Below are 27,855 nucleotides of genomic sequence, written 5' to 3'. Positions count from 1 at the left end.
GCTGCAAACTGTTCTAATAACGTTTAAGGCTGTTGGTGGTTTGGAACTGCATAAGCACTCATAGCGAGTATGTGTGGCTTTATTATTGAGGGAGATTCTTTAGGACTGGCGAGGTGTTCTAACACTGTGGTTGTATTACAGAGTGTTCACTGTACTGTGGTTGTCGAGGTTGTGTAAAAACCTCCTGTGTTCCAGTCCCTATGGCCGAGACAGTGTCGATTTCCTAGCAAATGTCCCGCGACCCGATGCATAACAAGAAAACGCCGATATTTATCCATTGAAATTCTTCACAGCAAGTCTAGGGCGTTCGCTCTCGTGTCGGAATGTTTTCTTTTTTTATCTGTCAGGAATGTGTTTATATGACCAGAGCTGCGCTGAATAGTCAGAGCGCGCGGAGTCGTGGTTTCGTCACTACATAGCACACGACAATCACGTGAGCATCAACGTGACGCTGCTGCAGCTCTCCTGTCCCCTGGAAGCGGAAACAGCAGGGGCAGTTTGGGTAACTTCAAGCAGTCTAGAAGTCGCAATTGGGTCGTTTAATCAAGTCATTTTTAATATTTAATGTGCGTGTCGGCAATGGCTTGGAAGTGAAAAGAATGAGGATATCGTCAAGTTACTAAAGATACATAGGGAAAAGAAAACAAGAGTGAGATGACAGACGAGAGAGAGAGAGATTCACTCCTAATACTACCGGAGAACCAAACAGTACAGGTGGGTGTAACTATATAATTACTTAATTATATGTGTTCTGCAATGAACGACTATATAATATAGACACATATTGTACATTTTCTCATACCTGTACTGCTGTTCAGAGAAACATTAAATTTTCAAGTAGCGTTTGTAGATAGTCGTGGGCGGGTTTTCAAAGTAGTTTTGTTTTATAGCATATGGCAGTGTTTTAATAAATAACTACTTGCCATAACAATAGTGCGTACTAAAATATACAGAATATTCCTTATTACCAAAGCTGTCTCTTCAAAGCGAGGCTTCAAAAATGAATTTTTCTGTGTGTTGCGGTTGTTTTACATGTAATAATATGTCTAAGGTGTGTTTGTGCTAGAGTTTGTCTTGATTGTTCACTGCACTAGTTTAGGTAATACATTTATAATGCATTAAAGCCCCTTTCACAACCCGGGTCCGGACCTGGTGTCGTGCGGGTAGGCTACGCGATTTTACACTGCTTTGAAAAAGCAGGATTATCTGGGTGACAGATGCAAGTACACAATGCGCGAATCAATATCCCGGAAGCAACTTGTTACGGACGCTTCCATCCAAACTTCTTTAGATTGAACCGTCTGCACAAATGCTGATTAGAGCAAATATTTCTTCATCACTGCTGTGTCTCAAGCAATAAAATAAGGCTAAACAGAAACGTTCCTTGCGGAATTGAAACATTCGAGTGGCTGGGTTTGTTATTTCGTCGGCTTACGAATGGACGTCATGCTACGACAAATGTACTGGTTTCACACTATGAGCGATTGTCCCGACCCAGGTATTAGTGCCGGTGTGAAAGGGTCTTATGTCAGTTATCCTAGCCTATTCCCTTGCTGAAGACGGGTATAATAACGTCGATTCAGAGACCATGGCTAAGCCAGGATGAATTCACAAAGAGAGGATTATACACACAAAGTACAGCTGTCACAGTGCTGAGTGCAAAAAAACTCCCTGGGCTGCAGAGTCCTTCGTTGAAGTTGCTCAGAAGTCTTCATTTTGGTGCTTGTGATTCAGTGCTGATAAAAGGTGAAGGACACGGCACTGGTAGCATTGAGGGCAGCCGGCCTCAGCCCTGACCTGTGCACCGCCTGCGTGTCGTTTCAGCCTCAGCCCTGACCTGCGCACCGCTTGCACGTCTTTTCAACCTCAGCCCTGACCTGCACGCCGTTTCAGACTACCAGTCATGCTGGATTGTGTGGCGTTTGCTGTCATTATAACTGAAGTTACCTTTCCAATGCCCAATGTTGCTGCACACAGTTGCATTCGCAAATGCGTTCTTGTGACGCTGTAATGAACGGTTATCATTTACAGTGGTGGTGAGACACAGACTTGTACAGTAATTAATTGAACATGCCTTGTGACACTGATGGGTCAGGATGTGTGACCCTCTGCAGTATCATATTCTCTTATTTGGAGGGATGTGCTTGCTCAACCTGCTCAGACTGCTTTACTAAGCATTCTGCACACTGTTAATCTGAGACCTGAATGAACCTAGTTGCACAGATAGGAACGGGGTATGTGCCAGTGGAAGCAGAGATTTATTAAAGGATTTTAACCAAGCCCTGAAAGGGAAATTAATTGGCCTGCTTTATGTATGTATTTGAAAATGTCTACTGTGTGTTATCCACAGTTTAATACTAAACTGGATACTATATAAATCTGGGTTGGTTCTGAATGAGTAAATGTGGCTAAGTGCCAACCCCTGTGTGTATTATATGTTGTGTGTTAATGTTGGTGTGTAGTCATTGGTACAGGGGATATAAACGGGTCTGTGTAACACAAGTGTTTAAAATGTATATTTGTATTTAGGCACAAGGCTTGCACAGCACTTCACGTGTAAGTAAAAACTAACAATATGTGAGCACGGGGAATTGCACTTTATTAATTCACGTGCAGTTGTACCAAGACTCCAATTGAATGATTGATTAGCAGTCGAGTCTCGGTACTGCTGCATGAAAGCAGCATGTTTTCACATAATTGGGGTTGTGTGTTCGGTGATTGGAGACAGAGGTAATAATAATAATAATAGTAGTCGTAGTTAAATATCTGCTCACCGTGTTTTGTTTAGTCCGTTTTGTTTGTCTGTTTATTTTGGCGAACGTGCCGTGTCCTGTCTTTGTTTGTTACACCCATTTAGTTTCTCTCTCTCTGTTCAATCATTAAATGCTGAGCAAGACCATTCGCTTAGCTCCACCAAACTCCACCTCTCTATTTCCTGGCTCTGGTCTGACGCACCCACTCCGGCCGTTTTTGTGACAGTAAACTATATGACAAAGGCATGCATCTCAATTACAAAGGCCACACGTGTTACATTGTATCTTAATTAGACTACTGGCAATCCCAAGATTTTTGGTGATGGGCTTTACACTGGAATTCTGTTTCACATGTTTGAGGTAAGCAGTATTCATGTTGCACAGTCAGTGCTAGAAGCAAACCTGTTTTCATCAAACATGTTTTTCTTGATTTCAGTAATGATGCTGCATTGCCTAAGGTTTCAACTCGTGTGGGGCTAGTAGATCCTGTAAGATTTCTCATCACATCTACTGTGAAGCAGATTCTTTGAACAAGGCTAAAGTAATGTGCAAGTTATGGCGGCACAGATTTGAGTGGAAACATACATGGGCAGTGCAAAGTAGTTTCCCCTGACCTGGCTGCAGTAGTCTCCTTGTTTAACCCCCAGACTAACACACATTTTTAATAGACCCTGTTCCAGAGCAGGACATATTGAGTCATTCTGGGGATCATTTCCAAAGCTTGTCATTTTCATTAAGACCATATGACTGCAACCACCCTAGTTAGTTAGGATGAAATGTATGTTGAAATGAATGTGCAGAGGACCAAACTGTATGATATGTATAATATAACAACTATTGTAATTGTTAGGATTCCAGAGTTTGGATTTGGACACCATTCCATTCCCAGCACCTCACCTTAGCTTGGCATTGGTGGTTTCGTTCTTGACGTTGCTTGTTTTTCACCTCAGTGCTCCACGAACTCTCACATATTTAAAAAGTATAACGTGCACTCCCCCACCTCAAAATAAATGATTCTCAGCTCTGAAAATGAGAGAACCAGTATGAGAGGCTAGGACTGTCGTCATGCTTGAATCATACCTGAATTCCGTGCTGCTTCTGTTTCTCTACTGATCTAGACATACATGCTTTAAAAATAATCTTGACCAGTGTTCCCTCTAAGCTTTGTAGATACTGAAAAACTTGCCATTTTGACTGAGTAATGATAAATTATCAGTGAGAAACCTTCGGCCACACATTAATTCTTTTAATATATTTTTGTTGCATTATACAATTTTGAAACAATATTCCAGCACAAGTATCTGAACAATTTTACAATTTACTTTAAATTTAAACAAGGCATTTATTGTGGCTCTGCCTCTGATTTTGAAATATTCTCTGATCACTGCCTTCAATTGCAACCATCTTTAGGGCTACTAATTATTCCATTCTTGGGAATACCAAATTCCATTTTTCAAAAATGGCCAATTCCATCAATTCCATTTGTTCCCACTTTTTGTCAATGTATTAATAATGAAATATGTCATGTGAACATAAATATAATGTTGCTAGTTAAAATAAGTAAATTTAATAAATATTACCACAGTTCTTTTTTTTTTTTTTTTTTTTCTCTCCAATCAGACTCTTGTTGCTGTAATATTAAGTAAAGCACCTGAAGACACTTCAAACCCATCATAATGTTTATAGACATCATTTGGCTCATTGCTGGCATTAAAATATGCAGGAAAATCTAAGAATTATATTACAGCAGTTCAAAAAACCAAATGTCCAGCACAGTTGTGAGAATCATATTTACACTCTCCCACTAACAGTAATTCAGTCTACAAATAAAGGTGTTTTGAAAATACCTGTTAACATGTTGCTGACATTTACAATAACAGTAAAAAATATGAAACAGTTTAGTAACAGTCCAGAAATGTCATGTGAGAGTAATCCTATGTACAGTACTCCATAAATTAAGTTTAGTGTTTTACTGACATTATAATAATAACCAGGATAAAATATGAAACACTGATCAAGGCGTGTTAACTGACTCGTTGCTCTAAAACAGGTTCACTGCTATGTATTACCTGATTGTAATTTAAATAGTGCCCCTTTTAAAGTAAAATGCATAATTAATCCTCTCAATTGTGTCTTTCCTAATTCTCCATGTTATTTGCAAGATTTAAAAAGAGCCGTGTCTCCAGACAGAAGGTCTTTATGAAACCAACGGTGTGTAGTGTAGTGACTACATCCTTTACACAGTAAAGTGATCAATTTCCTTTAAGGATTGTATAGCTGGATAAATAGTTTTGAGCTAATTTCTGCCGTGGTTTAAAATTGCTCCACCTTGAGCGCAGTAACTTAGGTCTTAGTTTTAGTCTCAGCATAGAAGAATTTAGTGCTTTGCCATTGTTGCCGTCTTATTTGCTTTCTTAATCTATACGTGTGTCTGACTGGCATTATGATATTTAATGGTATTGACTCGTACATGATAAAGTGAATTACAGCAAAACTTTAAGAATACTATCGCATCATCCTCATATAGACAATCAGGTTTCTTTTAGCTCTGTCTTGCTGAAACATTGCTTTTTTTTTTCTTTTGTTCATGCAGCCGACATGTTGAGTTTCGACTAATGTGCTGATTTACGTTTTTACCAGTTTCAAAATGCTTGAGAGGAGTTCTAAAATGGTTGTTTTTTAAAATGGAAATAAAACAAAACCCGTCAGTGTGAGTATTGTGATTTTTATTTATGTTTACCGGAGTATTTATACTTCTAAATAATGCAGAAAGATTGTACTTCACTGATTTTAGTATTCAATTATATGATGAGTTAAAAACTGTAAAGTTCATGAGGCAGAATCGCCAGACGCCTGCTTCGCCCACCCTGTACAAGTAGATTCGCTGGTGCTCGTGCGAGCTCTGCACTAATGTGACGTGTATTTTTACAGAGGGAAATCAGAGAATTATATTTATGATAATAACTTGCGAAAGTTAGCAAACTGAGTGCCAAGGTTTGTTGCCAGTTACTGCGAAAAATACGTGCATTTTAGCCTTAGCGGGACCGCTGATCATGACATGCAAGAATCTTCCAGTGTGCTTGTTTTTAGCATTGCTTTTATCCCCCGGTTCAGGATCCCAGCAAAGTAAAGTGGACAGAGAGTGGAATGAAGCCCTTGGAGAAGACTGGCCCGTATATCATGACCAAACCTCCTACCATTCACCTCAAACTGCGTAAGTACTGGCAATATTCTGCACTGCATGTGAATCTTAGGGCAAGTTTTTCCCCATACAAGTAAAAGTAATTATGGATAACAGAGACCATAATAAATACATTCACAAAAGTACACATGAATAGAACACATTTATTGGAAGAAAACATATCGCAATGGATATTTTATATGGACTTGATCCAGAATTCCTACATCGGCTCATAATCTGATCCTACTTCGATCTTGCTTCATGATGTATCCAATTCTAAAGAAAGATCTCAATTTATATTTTTTAGCTTTCTGTTTTTTGGCCAGCGCTAGAAGAAACTGAAAATAAATACAAATGACACACTTATATGTAGGAATTGTTTCGTTCGGTTTGAATGTGGCCTAAAGTATTTGGAACATTGATAAACTCTAAATACGAATAGATGCGAGAGACTGCCCAGTGTATTTAAACACCCAAAATAATTTTGAATAAGCAATAAATCGTGGTTAATTTGCTATAATAATTATGTAAAAAGTGCTAAATAAAGTATTTTGTTTTTATTAATGTCTAGATTTCTACATCGTAACATTCTTTTTGTATATATGAAAAAAAGCACAATGGTCCTTTTATTGAACATTACGTTTACTGTTTGTTTCAGCTTAATATGAAAAGTTAAACTGTACATAAACAGTTAGTTAGAAACCTCAGTGTGGTGACATTAATAAATAACACAGAGCTACGGTGAGTTCCAAACTTAAAACATTTTCTTGTTGTTTAGATAAAAAAGTGATTTGGATCCAGCAACCTGGATTTAAATTTTTTATTGAGTTTAATTGTCCAAGACTATTACATCCTCCTCTATCTCTGTCCATCCATTTGCCATTTTCTTCGAAAAATTACTGTGATCTCGGGCAGTATCCAAGTTTGACAGCCGAGGTGTTTAAACTGTGCACCACACGTGCGCTTCTCATTGGTCAGTTTCCCTAGTTACGGCGGGTGCAGCTCCAGGATCGGATCAAGATTGCGGATCAGTGGAGCCAGGTTCAGATCTACATAGTAAAACACCATCTCATGATTTGGCTCCAGTAAGCTCGGATCCAATCCCATTTTTTTATCTCGTTAGTACAACCGGCCCCAGGAGTTAATTGTGCGTGGAGACAGAGGTTACTTATTTTCTATCAGGTGGTAATACAGCAATTTCAGATATAACAAAAGTGAATAAGGAGGCACAAAAGTGTATATCATGGACAGGTTTGTGAAACTACTGAACCCTACAACAACTTCACGTGAGAGCGGTGGAAGAGATTCAGAATATTCTGAAGCGATTCTTGAACATTAAAAAATGGTGGTTACAGCAGACAAAAGAAAGAGGCCGGTCTTGAGGAAATTTGATAAGTCTAACATAAAGTATGGTTTTATGGAGAAAGGTTCATTTGTTACAAAATACTGGCAAGAGAAAGTATGAAGCCATCAAAGCTTCAGCGACATCTGTTAACGAAACATCCAGATTATTTTAATAATAAAAAGGTCTTAAGGCATCATACCTTGTATCCCAGAGAATTGCTAAGCTGAAGAAAGTGCACAGTATAGCAGAATAGTTTGTTTTGCCAGCATGTATAGATATAGTTGGGGCAGTGTTCAACCAGAAGACTGCAACAGAATCTAAAAATATTCCGAAGTACAGTACAGCGAAGAATTCAAGATACGTCTCATGACGTAAGGGAACAACTGAGTGATAGGCTTAGGGCATCTGAAATGTTTGCGTTGCAGCTGGACGAAAGTACAGTTTTGTGTGTTATTGCTGTGAAGATATAGTTGAGGATTTTTTATTTTGTGAACTCAAAGGAATGACAAAAGGAGAAGTATTCAACTTGCTTGACAAGTACATAACATCTGAAGCACTTGATTGGGACGAGTGTGGGAGTGTGTGCACTGACGGAGCTGCATCGATGACAGGCAGTTGCTCCAAAAGCCATTGCAACTCATTACTTCATTCGCCGCCAAGCATTGGCTTCAAAAACTGTGGAACTAAATCTACACAAAGCATTGAACACTGCTGTAAAAAAAGTAAACATTAAGTCCAGAGCTCTTCATACTTGCTTGTTCCGCTTAGTCTCTGAGGAAATGGGATCAGAGAATCGTGGCCTTCTGTACCACTCAGAAGTCATGCAGGAAGGTTCTTACTTGGCTGTACAGTCTTCACCCAGAAGTTAAGATATTCTTGGATGTGCAAAAATCTAATTATGCTGCTGACATGGAAAATTCGATTTGGTTGTCTGTTACCATACCTAACTGATATTTTCAGCATCTTAAATGAGTTGAATTTGTCGCTGCAGACACATGGACAGAATAAAAGCATTTCAAGCAAAGTTACCATCACAGGCTAAGTGCGTCAGAGAAGACAATTTCAATATGTTTCCAAATTTTGATCAATTTCATCAGTTGGCAAGTCAAGATAATGATCTGCTGCAAGGTAAGGAAGAAGAAGAGCTTCTGGGTGTTTTTAATGACAAAACACTTGAGTTAAAGTTCTGTGAGGAAGAAAACAACTTTGGGAAATTTTGAATATCGCTATGAGTATCCAACATTAGCACGGGAGGCACTGCATGTTCTTGCACCATTTTCTTCAACTTGCCTGTGTGAGACAGCCTCTTCGTCATTGGCAGTCATCAAAAACAAGCATCGAACAAGACTTAATGCAGCACACTCTGTGAGTATGTCTGTCAGCAATTCCTCCTCGACTCAACAAGCTGTGCAGCGAGAAACAGGTGCAGCCGTCTCGCTAACAATCATCACTTCGGTTATTTGGGGAGTTTGACTGTTTTCTAAGTAAAGTACTTTATTTCATCATTAGTCAAAGTAAAGTGGGTTACAAACATTTTTTTACATGCAAGGATAGAAGGTTGAAAACTGCTGCACTGCACTACAGTATTAGTGCACATCAATCAAAGTGCTACATCTCGGAACATTGTGTAACTTTGTTAAAGCAGGGCTGATCTCTGCTCCCTGGGATATCTGTTCACCTCTGCTCTGGATTGCTTGGCGCAAAAGCTATTCTGGCTTCAGGCTTACGAGATAGGAGGATGCTCACACGCCCTCAGAACGTCTGGGGGGGGAGCATAGGGAAAATAAATAAAAATAATAATTGGTCACGCTAAATTAAAGAAAGCTCTACATTACACAACATTGTGTAACTCTAGAGCTTCAAGTGCTTGAATGACACTGAGGCAGCACAAGGGCTTCCTGCTGTGCTGATTTGGTCTGATTCTTTAAGCCCAGTGAATGGACTCATTACAATGGCTTGTGTTTCCCAGGGAATTTCTCCTAGCCCTGCAGTTTGTTTAACTCTCCCTGCCTTGCCTGTTTGCAGAGAAAGACAGAGAGCAGGCTAGGAAGGCGCTAAAGAAGAAAGGACTGCTGGGAGGACCAGTCGTCCAGCAGCCGAAACTGGGAGCAAAGAGGTGCTTGGGGGTTAAATACATTGCATGAATATTTTATATTTTACATCATTTAAAGAGGAAGTAGCTTAAAAATACAGCATAATCATTTTGTTTATAGTGCCCTTCCTTGTTTATGATGATGCAGTCAGAGTGGTTATAATTGTTTTTACTTTGTTAATGTGCTTGAATCTGAGTTAAGGAGGGTTTTTATAGTTAAAGTTGCCTGCCCAAGGCTGTATCAACCAATGTGTCTTTATAGATCTGCTGTGTACTTCCAGCAGTACAATAGGAAACTTAATAAAACTAGCTAATCATGGCACATACTGCAACCTCTATGAAGACACTTTAGCTGGCATATAGTGTCCTATATTGCATATGTGAGGAGCAGATCATGACAACCTACCTCCTCTGATCTGTACCAAGCTCCGTGCACAGGGTTGTTCATGACAACAAACCCAATAAGTTTTCATGTTGGACCCCCAAACCTTTAATCAGACTATTTGAGCAAGTTGTCTTTTTATTGGAAATTGCATGAGGAATCCAAAAATTATATTAAAAACACATTTAAAAAACAAATAGGCCTAAGTAAAGTTACCCCTTAACAATGTGTTAAAAACCCAATAATACAAATCTGACATGAGAGGAAAGGTCCAAGTCTCTGCTTCACATATACAAAGCTATAGGAAGGTAATATTCGTTCGAAGGTAACATTCCATAAAATTCAGAATATTAAATAGCTGGAACAATTACACTGTTTTTTCAGTCTTTTTGAAATGTTGGATTTCATACCCACTAGTTCTAGCCTCTTGTGGAAGCTGAAGTGAGGTTTGTGCATTGAACACTGCAGAGCCATGTTCTCAAGGGGTATCCAGCATTGCTCTTGTGCATTGAACACTGAAGAGCCATGTTCTCAAGGGGTATCCAGCATTGCTCTTGTGCATTGAACACTGGAGAGCTATGTTCTCAAGGGGTATCCAGCATTGCTCTTGTGCATTGAACACTGGAGAACCATGTTCTCAAGGGGTATCTAGCATTGCTCTTGTGCATTGAACACTGGAGAGCCATGTTCTCAAGGGGTATCCAGCATTGCTCTTGTGCATTGAACACTGGAGAGCCATGTTCTCAAGGGGTATCCAGCATTGCTCTTGTGCATTGAACACTGGAGAGCCATGTTCTCAAGGGGTATCCAGCATTGCTCTTGTGTATTGAACACTTCAGAGCATGTTCACAAGGGGTATCCAGCATTGTTTATCCTTCTCTAGCCGGAGATACTGTCCTGATTTCCCCCCTAGGCGCATGGATTTGATAAATAAATCAAAGTCTTCAGATTCTTCATAGAGGGTTTCAGTCATTCCAATCCAAATTGTATCTGCATAGATGCAAGAAACAAAACTCCCTCTGCTATAAAAGCGGAGTCGTCTTCCTTAGCTTTGGGTTCATCTGAGCCGTCTCGGGAGGTTCTCACAGTTATGCGTTAGAGAGACGGGAGACTTGAAGTTGGGTGTGGGAATTGAGTGAATCTGTGTGGATGTTGTGTACCTGTAAAGTGATTGCAGCTAACAGAATATTTGCATACATATTTGCTCTTTTTGTTACCTGGGTCTCAAATGTTCAGTTTTGCTAAAACTGCTGCCACAGCAAATATGTATTTTTATTTTAAGACATGATATCTCAGTTTCCATGCCTTATTCTCAGTGTCAATCTGTCACACTTCCACTCCCTGGGTCATTTCACATCAGCAGGGTGAGGGTCTTCTGGGTCAAATGCTATTGTAAAGACTGGACTAAACATTGAAGAGGTGAGGACAATTGCAACTGCTTGGTCATTTCAGCTAGAAAGTGTAATACTATCTGAAAACTTGCAAACACATTTCTTTACTCAAGAGAGTAGTACTGGATGTCATGCTTTCAAAATTGCACAATGGAGACCTACAGTATAATTAATGGAAATCTGATCATTTTGTTTTCCAACATTCCTTTAATAGCCAATCCTAACTTGGACCTTTGTCCTTGATATTCAGCATTAACTATAATCTTTTTTTTTAAACATTGGGTGTGCACTCCTCCCAATCCATGCTTTTGCCCCAGCAGAAGGAAAAGTTGCCTAAAAATATGTATTACTTGAGCGATGGCTATGCTGGCCATACAAAAACTGGTACAAATTAATCATTCTTGCCACCATAAACTGGACTTCAAATTGTGATGGTATTAGGGGAACAGCCAAGAGAAAGACATAGAAAATGAGCCACCTCCTATGCTGGTTTCACAGCATAACCTTCATCTTTGTCTCTGAAAAAAAAAAAGATCATGTAAACAACATGAAAACAATTCAGGCCTTCGTGATAATAACAGTAATTCCAGTTCCTTTCATGAACATTATGAAAAGAAAAAAAGAAAAATAATAAAAACCCAATAGACTTGTCAGAAGTGTGACAGTGTGCTGCCTGGTTGCTATTAGATGCCTTGGAAAACTGTCATTAAGTGTCCTGGGGCTGGTTAATAAATACTGTTTTCTGTGTAAACAGGCAGCAGGTGACTTTTCTTTTGACTGTGCTCACTTTTTGATTTCTTTGACTTTTACTTCCAGTGATTTTGTGACACTGCAGGCAGGCATAGCATGAAGTTGCAAGAAAAGACATTAAAATATGACAAGGTTATAAAAAGTATTTCCTGTTTTTCTTAATTATCTTTTTTCTCATAACACATAACCTTCAAACAAACTCTCTCTCTCTCGCTCTCTCTCAAGTGCATCAATCACTGCTTTGAGTATCTGGGATGGCTCAGTTGAAAGCTGAGGAAGACGACTGTTCTTATAGGAGATGGAGTTTTGTTTCTTGCATCTATGCAGATAAAATTTGGATTGAAAACCTCTATGAAGAATCTGGAGACCTTTTGATTTATTCATCAAATCCATGCACCCATGAGGGAAATCAGGACAGTATCTCCTAGAGAAGGATGAGCAATACTGCATAACCCTTGAATATGCTTTGCAGTGTTCAGTACACAAGAGCAATGCTGGATAGCCCTTGAGAACATGCTCTGCAGTGTTTAATACAGAAGAGTAATGCTAGATACTCCTTGAGAACATGATCTGCAGTGTTCAATACACAAGTCTTACTTTAGCTTCTAAGTTGCAGGTTTTAAATCCAGCATTTCTAAATGCAATGTCATTTTGGGATTCCTTGTGCAATTTCCAATACACCGAAAAACGTCTGTAGATAAGTTTTTGAGTAAAATACTGATTTAAAGGTTCTTGGTTTTATGGCTTTGAAATTCAGTATTTCGAAAAAGCTGAAAATAGTGTCATTTACTGGTTATTGACTTTTGTTCCAGCTGTTTAATAAGAAATAAAATGATGTAAGCAGAGACTTTGACCTTTCTATTACTTGTCAGATTTGTATTATCGGGCTTCAAAACCTTAAATGGTAACTTGACTTAGGCCTATTTAAGAACATAAGAAAGTTTACAAACGAGAGGAAGCCATTCGGCCCATCTTGCTCGTTTGGTTGTTAGTATCTTATTGATCCCAGAATCTCATCAAGCAGCTTCTTGAAGGATCCCAGGGTGTCAGCTTCAACAACAACTGGGGAGTTGATTCCAGACCCTCACAATTCTCTGTGTAAAAAAAAAAAAAAAAAGTGCCTCCTATTTTCTGTTCTGAATGCCCCTTTGTCTAATCTTCATTTGTGACCCCTGGTCCTTGTTTCTTTTTTCAGGTCAAAAAAGTCCCTTGGGTCGACATTGTTAATACCTTTTAGAATTTTGAATGCTTGAATTAGGTCGCTGCGTAGTCTTCTTTGTTCAAGACTGAACAAATTCAATTTTTTTAGCCTGTCTGCATATGACATGCCTTTTAAGCCAGGAATAATTCTGGTCGCTCTTCTTTGCACTCTTTCTAGAGCAGCAATATCTTTTTTATAGCGAGGTGACCAGAATTTAACACAATATTCAAGATGAGGTCTTACTAGTGCATTGTACAGTTTTAACATTACTTCCCTTGATTTAAATTCAACACTTTTCACAATGTGTCTGAGCATCTTGTTAGGCTTTTTTATAGCTTCCCCACATTGTCAAGATGAAGACATTTCTGAGTCAACAAAAACTCCTAGGTCTTTTTCATAGATTCCTTCTCCAATTTCAGTATGTCCCATATGATATTTATAATGTACTTTTTTTTTTTTCCTGCGTGCAGTACCTTACACTTTTCTCTATTAAATGTCATTTGCCATGTGTCTGCCCAGTTCGGAATCTTGTCTAGATCATTTTGAATGACCTTTGCTGCTGCAACAGTGTTTGCCACTCCTCCTATTTTTGTGTTGTCTGCAAATTTAACAAGTTTGCTTACTATACCAGAATCTAAATCATTAATGTAGATTAGGAATAGCAGAGGACCTAATACTGATCCCTGTGGTACACCACTGGTTACCACACTCCATTCTGAGGTTTTTCCTCTAATCAGTACTTTCTGTTTTATACATGTTAACCACTCCCTAATCCATTTACATGTGTTTCCTTGAATCCAAACTGCGTTCAGTTTGAGAATTAATCTTTTGTGCGGGACTTTGTCAAACGCTTTCTGGAAATATAAATAAACCATGTCATATGCTCTGTTTTTAAAAAGTGTTTTTAATCTAATTTTTGAATTCCTCAGCGATTCCTAATAAAAAGGCAACTAGCTCAAATAGTTTTTTAGTTAAAGTTCAATTTTAAAGGTTGAGGGGTCCAAAATCAACCACATTTTGACCCCTTGACCCGATGAGTCCGAAAATATAGCTGTTTTTTTTGTTTGTTTGGGTTTTTTTGCCTTGAACAGCCCTGTGACCCCACAGACTTCTTACATTATTATTATTATTATTATTATTATTATTATTATTATTATTATTAGATTTTTTTTTTTTTTTTTTTAGTAATTTCAGTAGTAAAAAAAATTATTTGAAATTATTGCAAACAACATAGCAAGGTCAGGGGAAATAATAAAGAAGATGACAAGTAATTAAGACTCTAAAATACAAATTAATTCATTTCAAACAGGCCAGTGGGACAGAGCTGCTGCAGCAGCATGTTGTTGTTATCTTTTGTATTGCACCTTAATAGAAAAAAAGCTGATCCAGTGCATTTTTATCCCCAGCTGTGGATGCATATCCATATTTTTATTTTTAGTGAGGGTTTACAAATACAGCAGAAAGTACAACCGTGCAGATGTAGCGGGTTTGTTATAGATCCCATGGCAAGCAGCTGTAGTGAAGTCCTTGTTAAAGCTGAGTGCGCAGCCGCACTGTGTATTGCATCACTGCTTTTTTAGGCTAAAATGATTTTCAACATTTCAGGTCCTTTCCTTCGTGTTGGTTCCCCATGCTTTCTTTGCGCAGCACATACTGTGCCGATCTGCTTTACTGAAACTGTAGGAGATGAAGGTGATTGACAAGCACACGTTTACTGTGCAAGCATTTCGGAAATATACTATTGCAGACCAACATGGAGAAAAAGTATTGGAAATAAGAGTGGACATCAGGGGCAGTGGTAAGGGGACTGAAGTCGCTCGCTCCCTTTGTTGAGGGGTACATTTTTGCTTTTGTGCAAATGTTATTTTGATTTAAAGAGTAGGTATGTTTAAATGCCATGTTGTTTGTGTGAAGTTTCCAGTCATGCTGAGTAGAAATGCATCAGTTAGGATTTTCCCAAACCGAAAAGGTTATTGTCTTGTAACACTATTGTATTCATTCTACATTGTCTAATTGTATAAGGACCTTCTCTTCAGTTCTTACAGTTTGTCAGTGTTGTGGTGCTTTTCCCTGAGCTCAGGGGCTACTCTTCAGTTCTAGAGTCTGTGTTGATGTGCTTTGACTGTGGGTCCAGGAGCTGCTCTTCAGCCACAAACATACAGTGCCTATAGGAAGTATTCACCCCCCTTGGACGTTTTCACAGTTTGTTGTGTTACAACCTCAAATCTTGATGCATTTAATGTTTTTTTTTTCCCTTTGATGTACACAACCTACTCAACACTTTCGATATGTGAAAAAAATTTAACAGAGCTTGAACAATTTTGCCAAGAAGAATGGGCGAATATTGCACGATCCAGATATGAAAACCTGGTAGAGACTTACCTCAACAGTCAGCTGTAATTGCTGCCAAAGGTGGTTCTACCAAGAAATGACTCAGGGTGGTGAATACTTATCTAACCATGACATTTCAGGTTTTTATTTTTTTATTTTTCATTAACTGTTTCACAATAAAAATTCTCTTGCCTCTTCAAAGTGTTGAGTAGGTTGTCTAAATCAAAGGAAACAAATCCCATTTAAATGCATCAAGATTTCAGGTTGTAACACAACAAACTATGAAAAAGTCCAAGGGGGGGTGAATACTTACTGTAGGTAATGTAGGGAAGACCAGCAAGTGTGTTTATATTAGTAAGTGCCAGCAATATGTAGTGCACAACACTGTATTGTTACAAGATGCCCCTATCTTTTACTTTTATAAAGACTGTTTGGATGACTTATCCTACAGTACGACAGGAAACCACTGTTGAAGAGCAATCCTGAACATACCTTAATACAGACTTACCAAAAGAATGTAACACAATATTGGAGTCATTGCAAGTGGAACCACTCGGTGATTTCATAAAAACTTAAGGGGATATTGAGAAGATTTGTACTCCCAATTTTCAGCCCTTTTTAATCCTTCCTTTTAACCCTGTGTATTTTTGTAAATGTAAGAATGTAATGTGAATGCTGTAATATCTGTTCTGCTATAATATTCACAGGAGTGTAAAGTTCAATAAGGGGTACTCTGCTCTGAGTCAGAATGCTGAGGACACGCTTGTATCCCTGGATTCAGACAGGTAAGTTCATTGTGAGAACATAAGAAAGTTTACAAACGAGAGGAGGCCATTCGGCCCATCTTGCTCGTTTGGTTGTTAGTAGCTTATTGATCCCAGAATCTCATCAAGCAGCTTCTTGAAGGATCCCAGGGTGTCAGCTTCAACAACATTACTGGGGATATGATTCCAGACCCTCACGATTCTCTGTAAAAAAGTGCCTCCTATTTTCTGTTCTGAATGCCCCTTTGTCTAATCTCCATTTGTGACCTCTGGTCCTTGTTTCTTTTTTCAGGTCGAAAAAGCCCCTTGGGTCGACATTGCCAATACCTTTTTTTTTTTTTTTGAATGCTTGAATTAGGTAGCTGCGTAGTCTTCTTTGTTCAAGACTGAACAGATTCAATTCTTTTAGCCTGTCTGCATATGACATTTTAAACCCGGAATAATTCTGGTTGCTCTTCTTTGCACTCTTTCTAGAGCAGCAATATCTTTTTTATAGTGAGGTGACCAGAACTGAACACAGTATGCAAGATGAGGTCTTACTAGTGCATTGTACAGTTTTAACATTACTTCCCTTGATTTAAATTCAACACTTTTCACAATGTATCCGAGCATCTTGTTGGCCGTTTTTTTAGTTTCCCCACATTGTCTAGATGAAGACATTTGAGTCAACAAAAACTCCTAGGTCTTTTTCATAGAGTCCTTCTTTAATTTCAGTATCTCCCATATGATATTTATAATGCACATTTTTATTTCCTGTGTGCAGTACCTTACACTTTTCTCTCTTAAATGTTATTTGCCATGTGACTGCCCAGTTCTGAATCTTGTCTAGATCATTTTGAATGACCTTTGCTGCTGCAACAGTGTTTGCCACTCCTCCTATTTTTGTGTCGTCTGCGAATTTAACAAGTTTGCTTACTATGCCAGAATATAAATCATTAATGTAGATTAGGAATAGCAGAGGACCTAATGCTGATCCCGATGGTACTCCACTGGTTACCTCACTCCATTCTGAGGTTTCACCTCTAATCAGTACTTTCTGTTTTCTACATGTTAACCACTCCCTACTCCCCATGTACATGTGTTTCCTTGAATCCCTACTGCATTCAGTTTGAGAATTAATCTTTTATACAGGACTTTGTCAAAAGCTTTCTGGAAATCTAAATAAACCATGTCATATGCTTTGCAATTATCCATTATCAATGTTGCATCCTCAAAAAAATCAAGCGGGTTAGTTAGACACGATCTCCCTTTCCTAAAACCGTATTGACTGTCTCCCAGGATACTGTTACCATATAGGTAATTTTCCATTTTGGATCTTATTATAGTTTCCATAAGTTTGCATATAATAGAAGTCAGGCTTACCTTTCTGTAGTTACCTGGTTCAGTTTTGTTTCCCTTTTTGTGGATTGGTATTACGTTTGCAATTTTCCAGTCTGTCAGTATCACCCCTGTGTCAAGAGACTGTTGCATGATCTTGGTTAGCGGTTTGTAAGTAACTTCTTTCATTTCTTTGAGTAATATTGGGAGGATCTCATCCGGCCCAGGGGATTTGTTTATTTTAAGAGCTCCTATAAATATATCAGATTATTTTGCTCACCGTCTCAATCTGACGGTCTATAGCATGCTCATATTCTTATGCCCTTTGGACTTTTTATCCGTTATTCTGACCCATATTGATTCGGCTTTCTTTTCTTTGTCCAGGTTTAACACCTGGGCTTCAAGACTGTTTCTTATGTATAGCGCTACCCCTCCACCTCTTTTGTCCTGCCTGTCTTTCCTATACAGTACAGTATATACCCACAAATATTATATTCGCCCTCATCACTCTCAGACAATCAAGTTTCAGTAACACCTATTACATCATAGTTACTTGATAGTGCAGTAGCTTCAAGTTCTAAAATTTTGTTTCTGATACTATCATTTAGATAAATACATTTAATGGTTGTCTTACCTGAGTTGTTGTCCTTGTTTTGATGCAGTCTCCCTTCTGTTTTTTTGTTGATTTCTCCCCCCTTCCTTTCTAGTTTAAATGCTTCTGAACCTACTTGACGACCTTTTCTCCAAGTAGAGTGGTTCCCTTTTTATTTAAGTGCAGTCCGTCCCATCTATACAGATAGTCCTCGTTGTAGAATGTGGTCCAATGATCAAAATAGGTGAAGCCTTCCCGTGTGCACCACGTCTTCAGCCATGCGTTTTAGATTAATTATTTCCAGCTGTCTGTATGGTTTGTGCAAGGTGCTGGCAGTATCCCTTGTCTTTTAATTTCCTCCCTAGCTCTCTGAATTTGTTTTGCAGGGATTTTGGTCTGTCCCTTCCAATGTTGTTTGTATCGATGTGGACCACTTCTACCGGGTCATCTTCTGTTCGTTCTAGGAGCCTGTCCACATTCTCAGTGATGTGCGTGACAGAGGCTCCTGGAAGGCAGCACACTGTTGTAGTAAGGGGGTCCAAACTGCGAACTGAACTTACTGTGTTTCTCAATATGGAGTCCCCAACAGTCATGACCTCCCTTCTTTTTGCTGTCTGGTCACCACTGTCAATAGGGTCCTGGATGTTAGAACATAAGAAGAACATAAGAAAGTTTACAAACGAGAGGAGGCCATTCGGCCCATCTTGCTCGTTTGGTTGTTAGTAGCTTATTGATCCCAAAATCTCATCAAGCAGCTTCTTGAAGGATCCCAGGGTGTCAGCTTCAACAACATTACTGGGGAGTTGATTCCAGACCCTCACAATTCTCTGTGTAAAAAAGTGTCTCCTATTTTCTGTTCTGAATGCCCCTTTTTCTAAACTCCATTTGTGACCCCTGGTCCTTGTTTCTTTTTTCAGGCTGAAAACGTCCCTTGGGTCGACACTGTCAACACCTTTTAGAATTTTGAATGCTTGAATTAGGTCGCCACGTAATCTTCTTTGTTCAAGACTGAACAGATTCAATTCTTTTAGCCTGTCTGCATATGACATGCCTTTTAAGCCCGGAATAATTCTGGTCGCTCTTCTTTGCACTCTTTCTAGAGACTTTGTCAAAAGCTTTCTGGAAATCTAAATAAACCATGTCATATGCTTTGCAATTATCCATTATCGATGTTGCATCCTCGAAAAAATCAAGCAAGTTAGTTAGGCACGATCTCCCTTTCCTAAAACCATGTTGACTGTCTCCCAGTACCCTGTTACCATGTAGGTAATTTTCCATTTTGGATCTTATTATAGTTTCCATAAGTTTGCATATAATAGAAGTCAGGCTTACTGGTCTGTAGTTACCTGGTTCAGTTTTGTTTCCCTTTTTGTGGATCGGTATTACGTTTGCAATTTTCCAGTCTGTCGGTACCACCCCTGTGTCAAGAGACTGCTGCATGATCTTGGTTAGCGGTTTGTAAATTACTTCTTTCATTTCTTTGAGTACTACTGGGAGGATCTCATCCGGCCCAGGGGATTTGTTTATTTTAAGAGCTCCTAGTCCCTTTAACACTTCTGCCTCAGTTATGCTAAAGTTATTTAAAACTGGATAGGAACTGGATGACATGTGGGGCATGTTGTCAGTATCTTCCTTTGTAAAAACTTGTGAAAAGTAATCATTTAACATATTTGCTATTTTTTTTTCTTCCTCTACGATTTTGCCATTTGTATCTCTTAAACATTTAATCTCCTCTTTGAATGTTCTCTTGCTGTTGTAATATTGGAAAAACATTTTGGAATTGGTTTTAGCTCCCTTAGCAATGTTCATTTCTATTTCTCTCTTGGCCTTTCTAACTTCCTTTTTGACTTGCGTTTGCAGTTCTGTGTACTCTTTCTGCGTACTTTCTTTTTGGTCCTTTTTTAATGCTCTGTAAAGTGCCTTTTTTCGCTGAATATTTTTTTTAATTGATCTATTAAACCATTTTGGCAATTTAGTTTTACATTTAGATTTGTCTACTTTAGGGATGTAATTGTTTTGCGCCTCTAGTACTACATTTTTGAAGAACAACCATCCTTCTTCTGTGGGTGTTTTCTCTATTTTACTCCAATCTACTTCTGTTAGTCTCTGTTTCATACCTTCATAGTTTGCTTTTCTAAAATTGTAAACCTTAGCTTTAGTCATTACTTTTGGGGATTTAAAAAACACTTCAAATGAGACCATGTTGTGGTCTGAGTTTGCCAGTGGTTCTCTGACCTCTGTTTTAGTTATTCTATCTTCGTTATTTGAAAAGACTAAATCAAGGCATGCCTCCCCTCTAGTCGGTGCCTTGACAGATTGTGTTAGGAAGCAGTCATTTGTCATTTCCACCATTTCTATTTCATCCTTCGCGCTGCCCACCGGGTTTTCCCATTTTATTTGGGGGAAGTTGAAATCCCCCATTAGTATGGCTTCTCCTTTGCTACACACATTTCTAATGTCATTGTATAACAGATTATTGTGCTCACCGTCTGAATCTGGCGGTCTATAGCATGCTCCTATTATTATGCCTTTTGAATTTTTGTCTGTTATTCTGACCCATATTGATTCGGTTTTATTTTCTTTGTCCAGGTTTAACACCTGGGCTTCAAGACTGTTTCTTATGTATAGCGCTGTTCCTTTCATTCTCTTGTTGTTGGTTTTGCTCATCAAAATTTTGAAGTGGCTCAAATTTGTTGGATGTTTTGATTTCTGGTGTTTGTATTTGACAAGTTTCTTTTTTTTCCTGCTTCAGCCTACCTGAACCCAGCTGTTCTGACCTTCTATCTCCCTGGTGGCTTTCAGTCTGTTAGGGGTGGTACAGACTTCCATGAATTGTGGGTGTGCAAGCTCCTCAAGATCTTGTTGCTGTCTCTTTTCTTCCAGCTTCATTTCTAGCATACATACTAGTTTATGAAAGTCCTGGATCACGCGGTACTTTACGCACACTTGGTTTAGCTCTGCTGGGTTTTCTCGGATTTCTCACATCATGCAGGTGTCACAGATTTTACGGGCTTGAAGACCATGTTAATTTTTTTTTTTTTAAGTTTAGTTTCTTCTGCAGCTGTCAACCTGCTTTCATACTGCTTCTAAACTGCTTTGCACTTTTCCCCGCCTGTACTTATCCCATGCTGTCGCTTCCAATCGCTGTCGCTGGGAAGACTGCCTCGTTTATAGCTGCGTTCTGTTGTGCTGTTGGCTCCTCCCCTTCTCCTTGTCTCAGAACGGCGCCGAATTTGAATCAGCTGCTCCGAGTTTCAGCTTGTTTGTTATCAGAAAAACACATGCAGTTGTTTGACTTTGAGCTGCAGTGTTTCCCCAATGTCCTGTGTTTTCTGATTAAAGCAATTAAAGATGTAATTTCTCCTTACTGCTTCTAAACTGCTCTGCACTTTTCCACGCCTGTACTTCGCCCACACTGTTGCTTCCACTTCATCAGCAGAAGCATGATAGCTGAACCTGATCATGAGATGAATATCACCTGCATGTTTTTGTAACCCATCTGCCACAACCTCAACTGCTTAAATGTTAATATGTTCAGTGTTAAAGATGCAAGTTCTCATTATCGCTATTCAATTTGCCCAGCTGGACATTGTTCACTATTTACCTATACCCTTCAAGCCAATCAAAGTTCAGTACAGTTTAATTTAGATTTGTGCATAGGAAAGGTTCACAGAATACCCCTTCTAATGTCTCTTCTATTTGTTTCCAGTGAAGTTGAGCTGGAGCCTCAACACTCCTCTGGATACTCCTCTGCAGAGGTGGGTCTTGCTGTCTTACCTTGGTTACCCTGTGAGGGTCACTGATCCCAGGTGTACAGCCATACCTCCTAGCATCTCATAACTGTGCAATACTCTACAGCCACACCTCCTAGCATCTCATAGCTGTGGAATAATCTACAGCCACACCTAGCATCTCATAGCTGTGCAGGACTCTACAGCCACACCTAGCATCTCTTAACTGTGCAATACTCTACAGCCACACCTCCTAGTATCTCATAGCTGTGCAGTAATCTACAGCCACACCTCCTAGCATGTCAGCTGTGCAATACTCTACCGCCACACCTCCTAGCATCTCATAGCTGTGCAATACTCTACAGCCACACCTCCTAGCATCTCATAGTTGTGCAATACTCTACAGCCACACCTCCTAGCATCTCATAGCTGTGCAGGACTCTACAGCCACACCTGCTAGCATCTCATAGCTGTGCAGGACTCTACAGCCACACCTAGTATCTCATAGCTGTGCAGGACTCTACAGCCACACCTAGTATTTCATAGCTGTGCCAGACTACAGCCACACATCCTAGCATCTTATAGTTGTGCAAGACTCTACAGCCACACCTCAGTGCATTGTTCCAGGGCTGTCCAACAGAAGGCTGACTTTTAATGACCCTATGAAGTTTCTTTAAACATTATGAAGAATATACTAGTGTAAAACATGGTTATGGAAATCTGCAGATTAAGTACTTAAAACAGATCATACTTTTAAATTGATCTCTTCAGAATGACAGCTTAGCCATTCAACCCTAAATGAGATGAACTGCATATATAAGCAGGGAACTGATTTAGTAAATTGACCCTTTTATTTTTTAGATGTTTGATTAAAATTTAAGTTTGTTGCATGTAGAAATTCAAATGTGGATAACAATTACAATTGTATGATCATTAAAGCCATCTGTATTTCACGTGGATATTTCTGATAACGTTTCGACTCCCCAGTAAAGCGCACAGACAGGCCCCTCTGCAATATTGACTCTCTGCCTTCCTGCAGGTAAACCAGGACCTGAACCGGCAGCTTCTGCAGGACGGCTACCACCTGGATGAGACTCCTGATGACGAGGACTTGGACCTGATTCCACCCAAAGCCGGAGGGTCCCCCTCATGTGCGTGCTGCTGTGATGAGAGCCCCTCCTGCTTTATTCAGTAACACTGACTGGAGGCAGGGGGCATCTCGGACACTTTGCACTGTGGGAGAGTAAGAGTTTAGAACAAACTGAATACCCATCCAACACCTTTTTCAAATATACAGTGTTCCCCGTTCTAATGTGCACTTTATAGCACGGAAACCATTTGCCACGTAACGCCAGTACAGGAGCACTTTTTACCCCTTACAATGCGGAACACAAACAGCACAGTCTTGTAACAATGGCTCCCCACTACAGCATTGTAAAGGCAGAACAGTGCAATCAACCTTGCTTTGATAATCATTATTCAAGTACCCATGGCATTAAACCAAACAGAAAGCAGGGTCAAACCACAGTAAACTGCCTGTCAAATCTTTCTGGAGTATTCAAATAATAACCATACTGATCATGACACTAAAACCAAAGCAGCGTGGTTGTAAGGGAGTGCTATGATTTGAATACACCGCAAGGAAAAGCAGACAGCCCAGTTTAGAGGTTTCATTTCGCATTTAGTCCATAAATAATAAATATCCTTCCGTTATGTTAAAAACGGCATTACCAGGAGACAGGTGTTGAATGACATTGTTCTAAACACAAAGCCGTGTTCGGTTAATGCTTTAACCCTCTTTAGCAACTGCACCTGTTAATTTCATGCAAGGGCTTCTTCAGACCCAGAGTACAGGGCTATGGCGCGAGTTCAATAGAAAAGCTGTACTTTACTTCTACACTGGTCTTCAGCTGCTTTCAGTCATTCTGCAACACTACAGGGCAGTGTTGTGCCCCCTTTTTAGTATTATCAGCTGGCAATGGTTCTGTAATTGGAGTTATACCAACAAGCTGCTGGTCAGAAAACTCTTTCATTGCATGTTGTTTTGTGAGGGAGTGCTTGGACTTCAAAACATTGTAAAAATAATCTAAAAAATCAAATGATTCTCACACACACACTAAGTAGGTAAGTGATGTCACAGCAGAACCTTTGAACATTTTATTACAGTCTTATACATAAAGTTGTGTTCGCATCGAAGGGGCGGGGAGTTGGGGTGTTTTCTTTCTATAACTGAATTTTTTTATACTGTGTTGATAACCAAGGATTGTATTCTGTATGAGCTGCTATCACTAGTATCCTATCTTAAGTAGTATCACCAAAAGCTCTAAGCAGCTCTACTAAGGTTAGTAGCTCATAAAGCACATGACTCTAAGGCTTTAAAAACATTTTATAGCATCCTAGCATAACCGCATTCTCCCCTTAATGTTCTGCTGTTGATCTAGAATGTGTTTCCTCTTTGACTCCAGTAAAGCCAGTTATCTGTCACAATGCCAATGTTGGCCCTTCATATCTCCTGTTTACTGCGTATGTAATAATAGAAACTCGCTGTCCCTTGCTTGGTTTCCTTTGTGTACTGCAGTATAAAGCATATGAGGATCAAAGGAGCCCTATTACTTGAACCGTATACATTTGGACTGTTATTGTTTCCCCTCTGGTAGATCAGAGAACATCGGATTAAACGGTTTTAACTGAGTGAAATACCAGAATTTTTTCAGGATGTGAGGGTACATTTGTGTTATTGACATGGAAATAAAATACTAAATGCCAACTTTAATAATAATGCTAGCCATGCCTATACCTAAATACGTATTGGTAAATGAGAACTGCTAAATGGAGTTTACCAATCCAGGGTTAACAGCGGACTGATTGTAGAGAAGTATTCTGGATAAAGTCCTGTGGCTTCATTAAGTTTCACCACATGACCGAGTTAGAGAAAATTGCAATGCCTGAGAAGACTAGATTGCAGAGCCCAGGTCCCATTTACTCTCTCTCAAACCCATACTGTGATATCCATTGATTAAACCTGGACTCCAAGTCATTCATCACTCACACATGTACACACACACATATCCTGTAATGTATACTGTTTTCCAGTATGTATTTAAAAAAAAAAAACACTTGTCAAAGAACTAGTATTGCTGAACTTTCCTTAGCAGCATCAATCCAGTATCTGTCAATAACTGAGGTATATTTTATGATGTAAACAGCGGTGACTCACAGGCGTTTATTTATTTCTTTTTTATTACATTTTGTGAATTTAAGCAAATCGTCCCTGGTGGTAAACACCAGCAGTGTTAGTATCTGTTCAAGAGCAGCTGTGTCCACATCATTTAAATAACCCCACTGTTTCTTAATTGGTTTTAGTATCACTATTATAGAGCCACTAAGGAAAACAAAAATAATTCTGAATGAAATTCCAGAATCAAATAACTATTGGAGTTATTTGACCCAGGGTTTCAGGACCCAGTCTGGCAGGTTAAAGGTTCTGGCTACCTTGGCGTGTGAGTCTGCTTTTACAACACTGCTGCATCGCTCTTTAACAATGTGACCCAGTAACACTCAACAATTTCACACCCCCTTTCGTTGCTGACTGTTTTCAGATGAACATTTAAATAGTGTCTTATTCCTTCTAACTCATTTATTCTTGTCCTCTTGGGTCACATGGTGTGATTGCAGTTGGATCATTTGAGTGACCAACATCACAGGGAGTGGGCACAAGGATAAAACACTCAAATTCCATGGGATTTGTTTAAAAATAAAATGTAAATGTAAAATAATCCAAGAACAAACTAAAGATCAGCATCACATGAAAAGGGGTTATATCTGTAATTGCTTTTGCAAGTAAGAGCTTATAAATTAGATTTTGGTCATCGATTCTTTGAATGAGTATTTTGCCCATTTGATTTACACTTTTTGACAGAAAGGGGGTAAAATTCAGAAACATTTTAAAAATACAACTAAAAGGAACCGTCTCTGTTACAGAATGAAGAAGTATGTGGCTGTAACATTGTAGGTGATCCCAGGTCAGGTTATAGTTTCTATTTGAAGGAGGCTCATAGAGAAAGTGACTGGCATATTCACTGTTCAATCACAGATCTCTTCTCTTCTTGCTGCAGTCTCAGGCTGCGATTTATAGTTCAGGGTTATATGTTAAAAGGTCATGTTTGTAAAATAAATGAATTTATAAAAATGTTTACATAATTTCTGAAGATAAATTTGTTACAATTTAACACTAGGATGGTGTATTATTGGTCCCAGTATAACAAAGCGGAACTGTTACTCCTCCTGTCGCTAAGTTACCAGTGTTGAAAAAAACTGTAAGAAATTACTAAGCATTGCTGTAGCGCCAGCAGGATTACAATACGTCTTGCAACATCATGAAAGCTACAGATTGCCTGTAGTTTCTTGTATTTTTTCCCGAGATGTTCAAATAAAGTGTCTGATATGCAGTGTTGTAAATCCATAGAGACACTTAGAGACCATAGAGACATTATTTTGTTTTTTACCCGTTTAACTGTTGCAGAAAAGAACTATGTTACTGTATAGAAAATAGGATCCGGAGTCACAGATTGGTTCTGTGGGTCCAGTAACACAAGGCCCCAGGTATTCTGTGGATATGTACTAATGTTGTGCAAAATTGCTTTCTACATTTCATCAGATGATGGAAGAAATTGAGGGATCTGCAATATATGAAGTTGTGTGTGGTTGTGGAAGGCTCCAGTCTTTTTTGTCTGTAATTGGGTTTGTGTGTAGGGTTTGATTTTCTGTTTGTTGAATGTATATTTTTGTATTGTTCTTTATACAACTCATGTATATCTATTGTATTTTACAAACAGTGCAGTCTGTAACTGCTTTACCTGCACTCTGTACTATGCAACTGACCTGACAATATTTTCTATAAATTATTTTCTAGTATGTCCCCCTAAATGTTTGAGTGATGAATGCAATAATGAGATTTATCCTTTTATAGTTACATTTAAGAAACTTTAATCTTTGTATTTAACTGATTCATTTTGTGTTGCTGTTTATAAATAAAGCATATTATGCTATCCACTACTTTGTAATGTGTAATGTATACACACAGCAAAACCCGCTTAACATCACTCCTGTTAATGTGCGCTCCTCTTATCAGCACATTGACGTGTCCTGGCCAGGTTACAATAGGAGCCAGTAGGACACACACGATAATGTCATTTTGGTTATTATCAAGTCCTGGTTCGTATCACTCGCATTTGTCAAACTCTGAATTTCAACCCACTTAATAGCACTTGAATAAAAGTGTGTATAATAACTACATGTAAGTAATTCTTGAAATGTACTGACCAAAGTACAGTATCACAATATAGCACAGAGAATCCTGCGGTGTGTGTTTTCTGTATAATGATAATAAATTCTATTAATGAACATTAGAGTTATCAATGTGATAGCTGCAATACTATATTTGAGTTCCACAGCAAACAAGGCATTTGTTGTATCATTTGTGTTTTCATGCTTATTTTGCCAGGTTCTTGTTGATCTCCTGAAAGTCACCCCAACTTGTCCCCATTTTTCTCAGTCCATTTGAAGTGATATTAAAGGGGTTTGACTATATAAACCCTAGCGTTTAAAGGGTATGCACTAGGTTGCAAATGCATCCTGGGAAATTGTAAGGAAACGTTTCCGTTTTATTTTTCTTTTCTCTCCACCAGCCTCTTCTGTAAAGTCAAGCTAACGGGACAAACGGTGAAAAACAAGCTGCTCTACAGAGGAAGCCTTTCCAATATAATGATCTCACCATTATAACAAAAAAATACATATACAAAAGGTAGATAAACTACTGACCCAGGCTGGACATTGATAGTTGACAATGAATGATACAGGCAGGTTTAGGTTTAGCTCTTGTCTCTGACTTATTTAAAGTAGTTATGAAAACACTTTAGTTGTTACAAGTCTTACCTGTCGTGCATGTCCATTCACCATAGGTTTGAAAGAAACACGTTATACATGGTTAATATTAAAACATGTCTAGTACTACACTAGGGACACA

The 27,855-nt window shown here is 38.9% G+C and overlaps 1 protein-coding gene across 2 annotated transcripts; it reads left to right on the top strand.

The window, feature by feature from the left end:
* The first annotated feature begins 454 nt into the window (after positions 1-454).
* LOC121299019 (protein FAM219B-like) lies at positions 455-26,882 on the top strand. 2 transcript variants are annotated; one of them, XM_041226458.1, is made up of 6 exons: positions 457-714; positions 5,868-5,967; positions 9,305-9,395; positions 16,134-16,211; positions 21,809-21,857; positions 22,870-26,882. In XM_041226458.1, the coding sequence occupies exons 1-6, from the start codon at positions 655-657 to the stop codon at positions 23,023-23,025; spliced, it is 534 nt and encodes a 177-aa protein (XP_041082392.1). In that variant the 5' UTR covers positions 457-654; the 3' UTR covers positions 23,026-26,882. The 2 variants fall into 2 exon arrangements, with proteins under 2 accessions (XP_041082393.1, XP_041082392.1); XM_041226459.1 differs by lacking the exon at positions 16,134-16,211 and having other exon boundaries at positions 455-714.
* The last annotated feature ends 973 nt before the right edge of the window (positions 26,883-27,855 follow it).

Source organism: Polyodon spathula, chromosome 24 (assembly GCF_017654505.1).
Source record: "Polyodon spathula isolate WHYD16114869_AA chromosome 24, ASM1765450v1, whole genome shotgun sequence".
Lineage (NCBI taxonomy): Eukaryota > Metazoa > Chordata > Actinopteri > Acipenseriformes > Polyodontidae > Polyodon > Polyodon spathula.
This window is presented reverse-complemented; position numbering and strand designations above follow the sequence as displayed.

Excerpts from the sequence above, each read along its gene's own strand:
- LOC121299019 (XM_041226458.1), top strand. The coding sequence starts at position 655 with ATGACAGACGAGAGAGAGAGAGATTCACTCCTAATACTACCGGAGAAC. Across the intron at positions 715-5,867 it reads CGGAGAACCAAACAGTACAG|GATCCCAGCAAAGTAAAGTG; the intron begins GTGGGTGTAACT and ends CCCCCGGTTCAG. Across the intron at positions 5,968-9,304 it reads TACCATTCACCTCAAACTGC|AGAAAGACAGAGAGCAGGCT; the intron begins GTAAGTACTGGC and ends GCCTGTTTGCAG.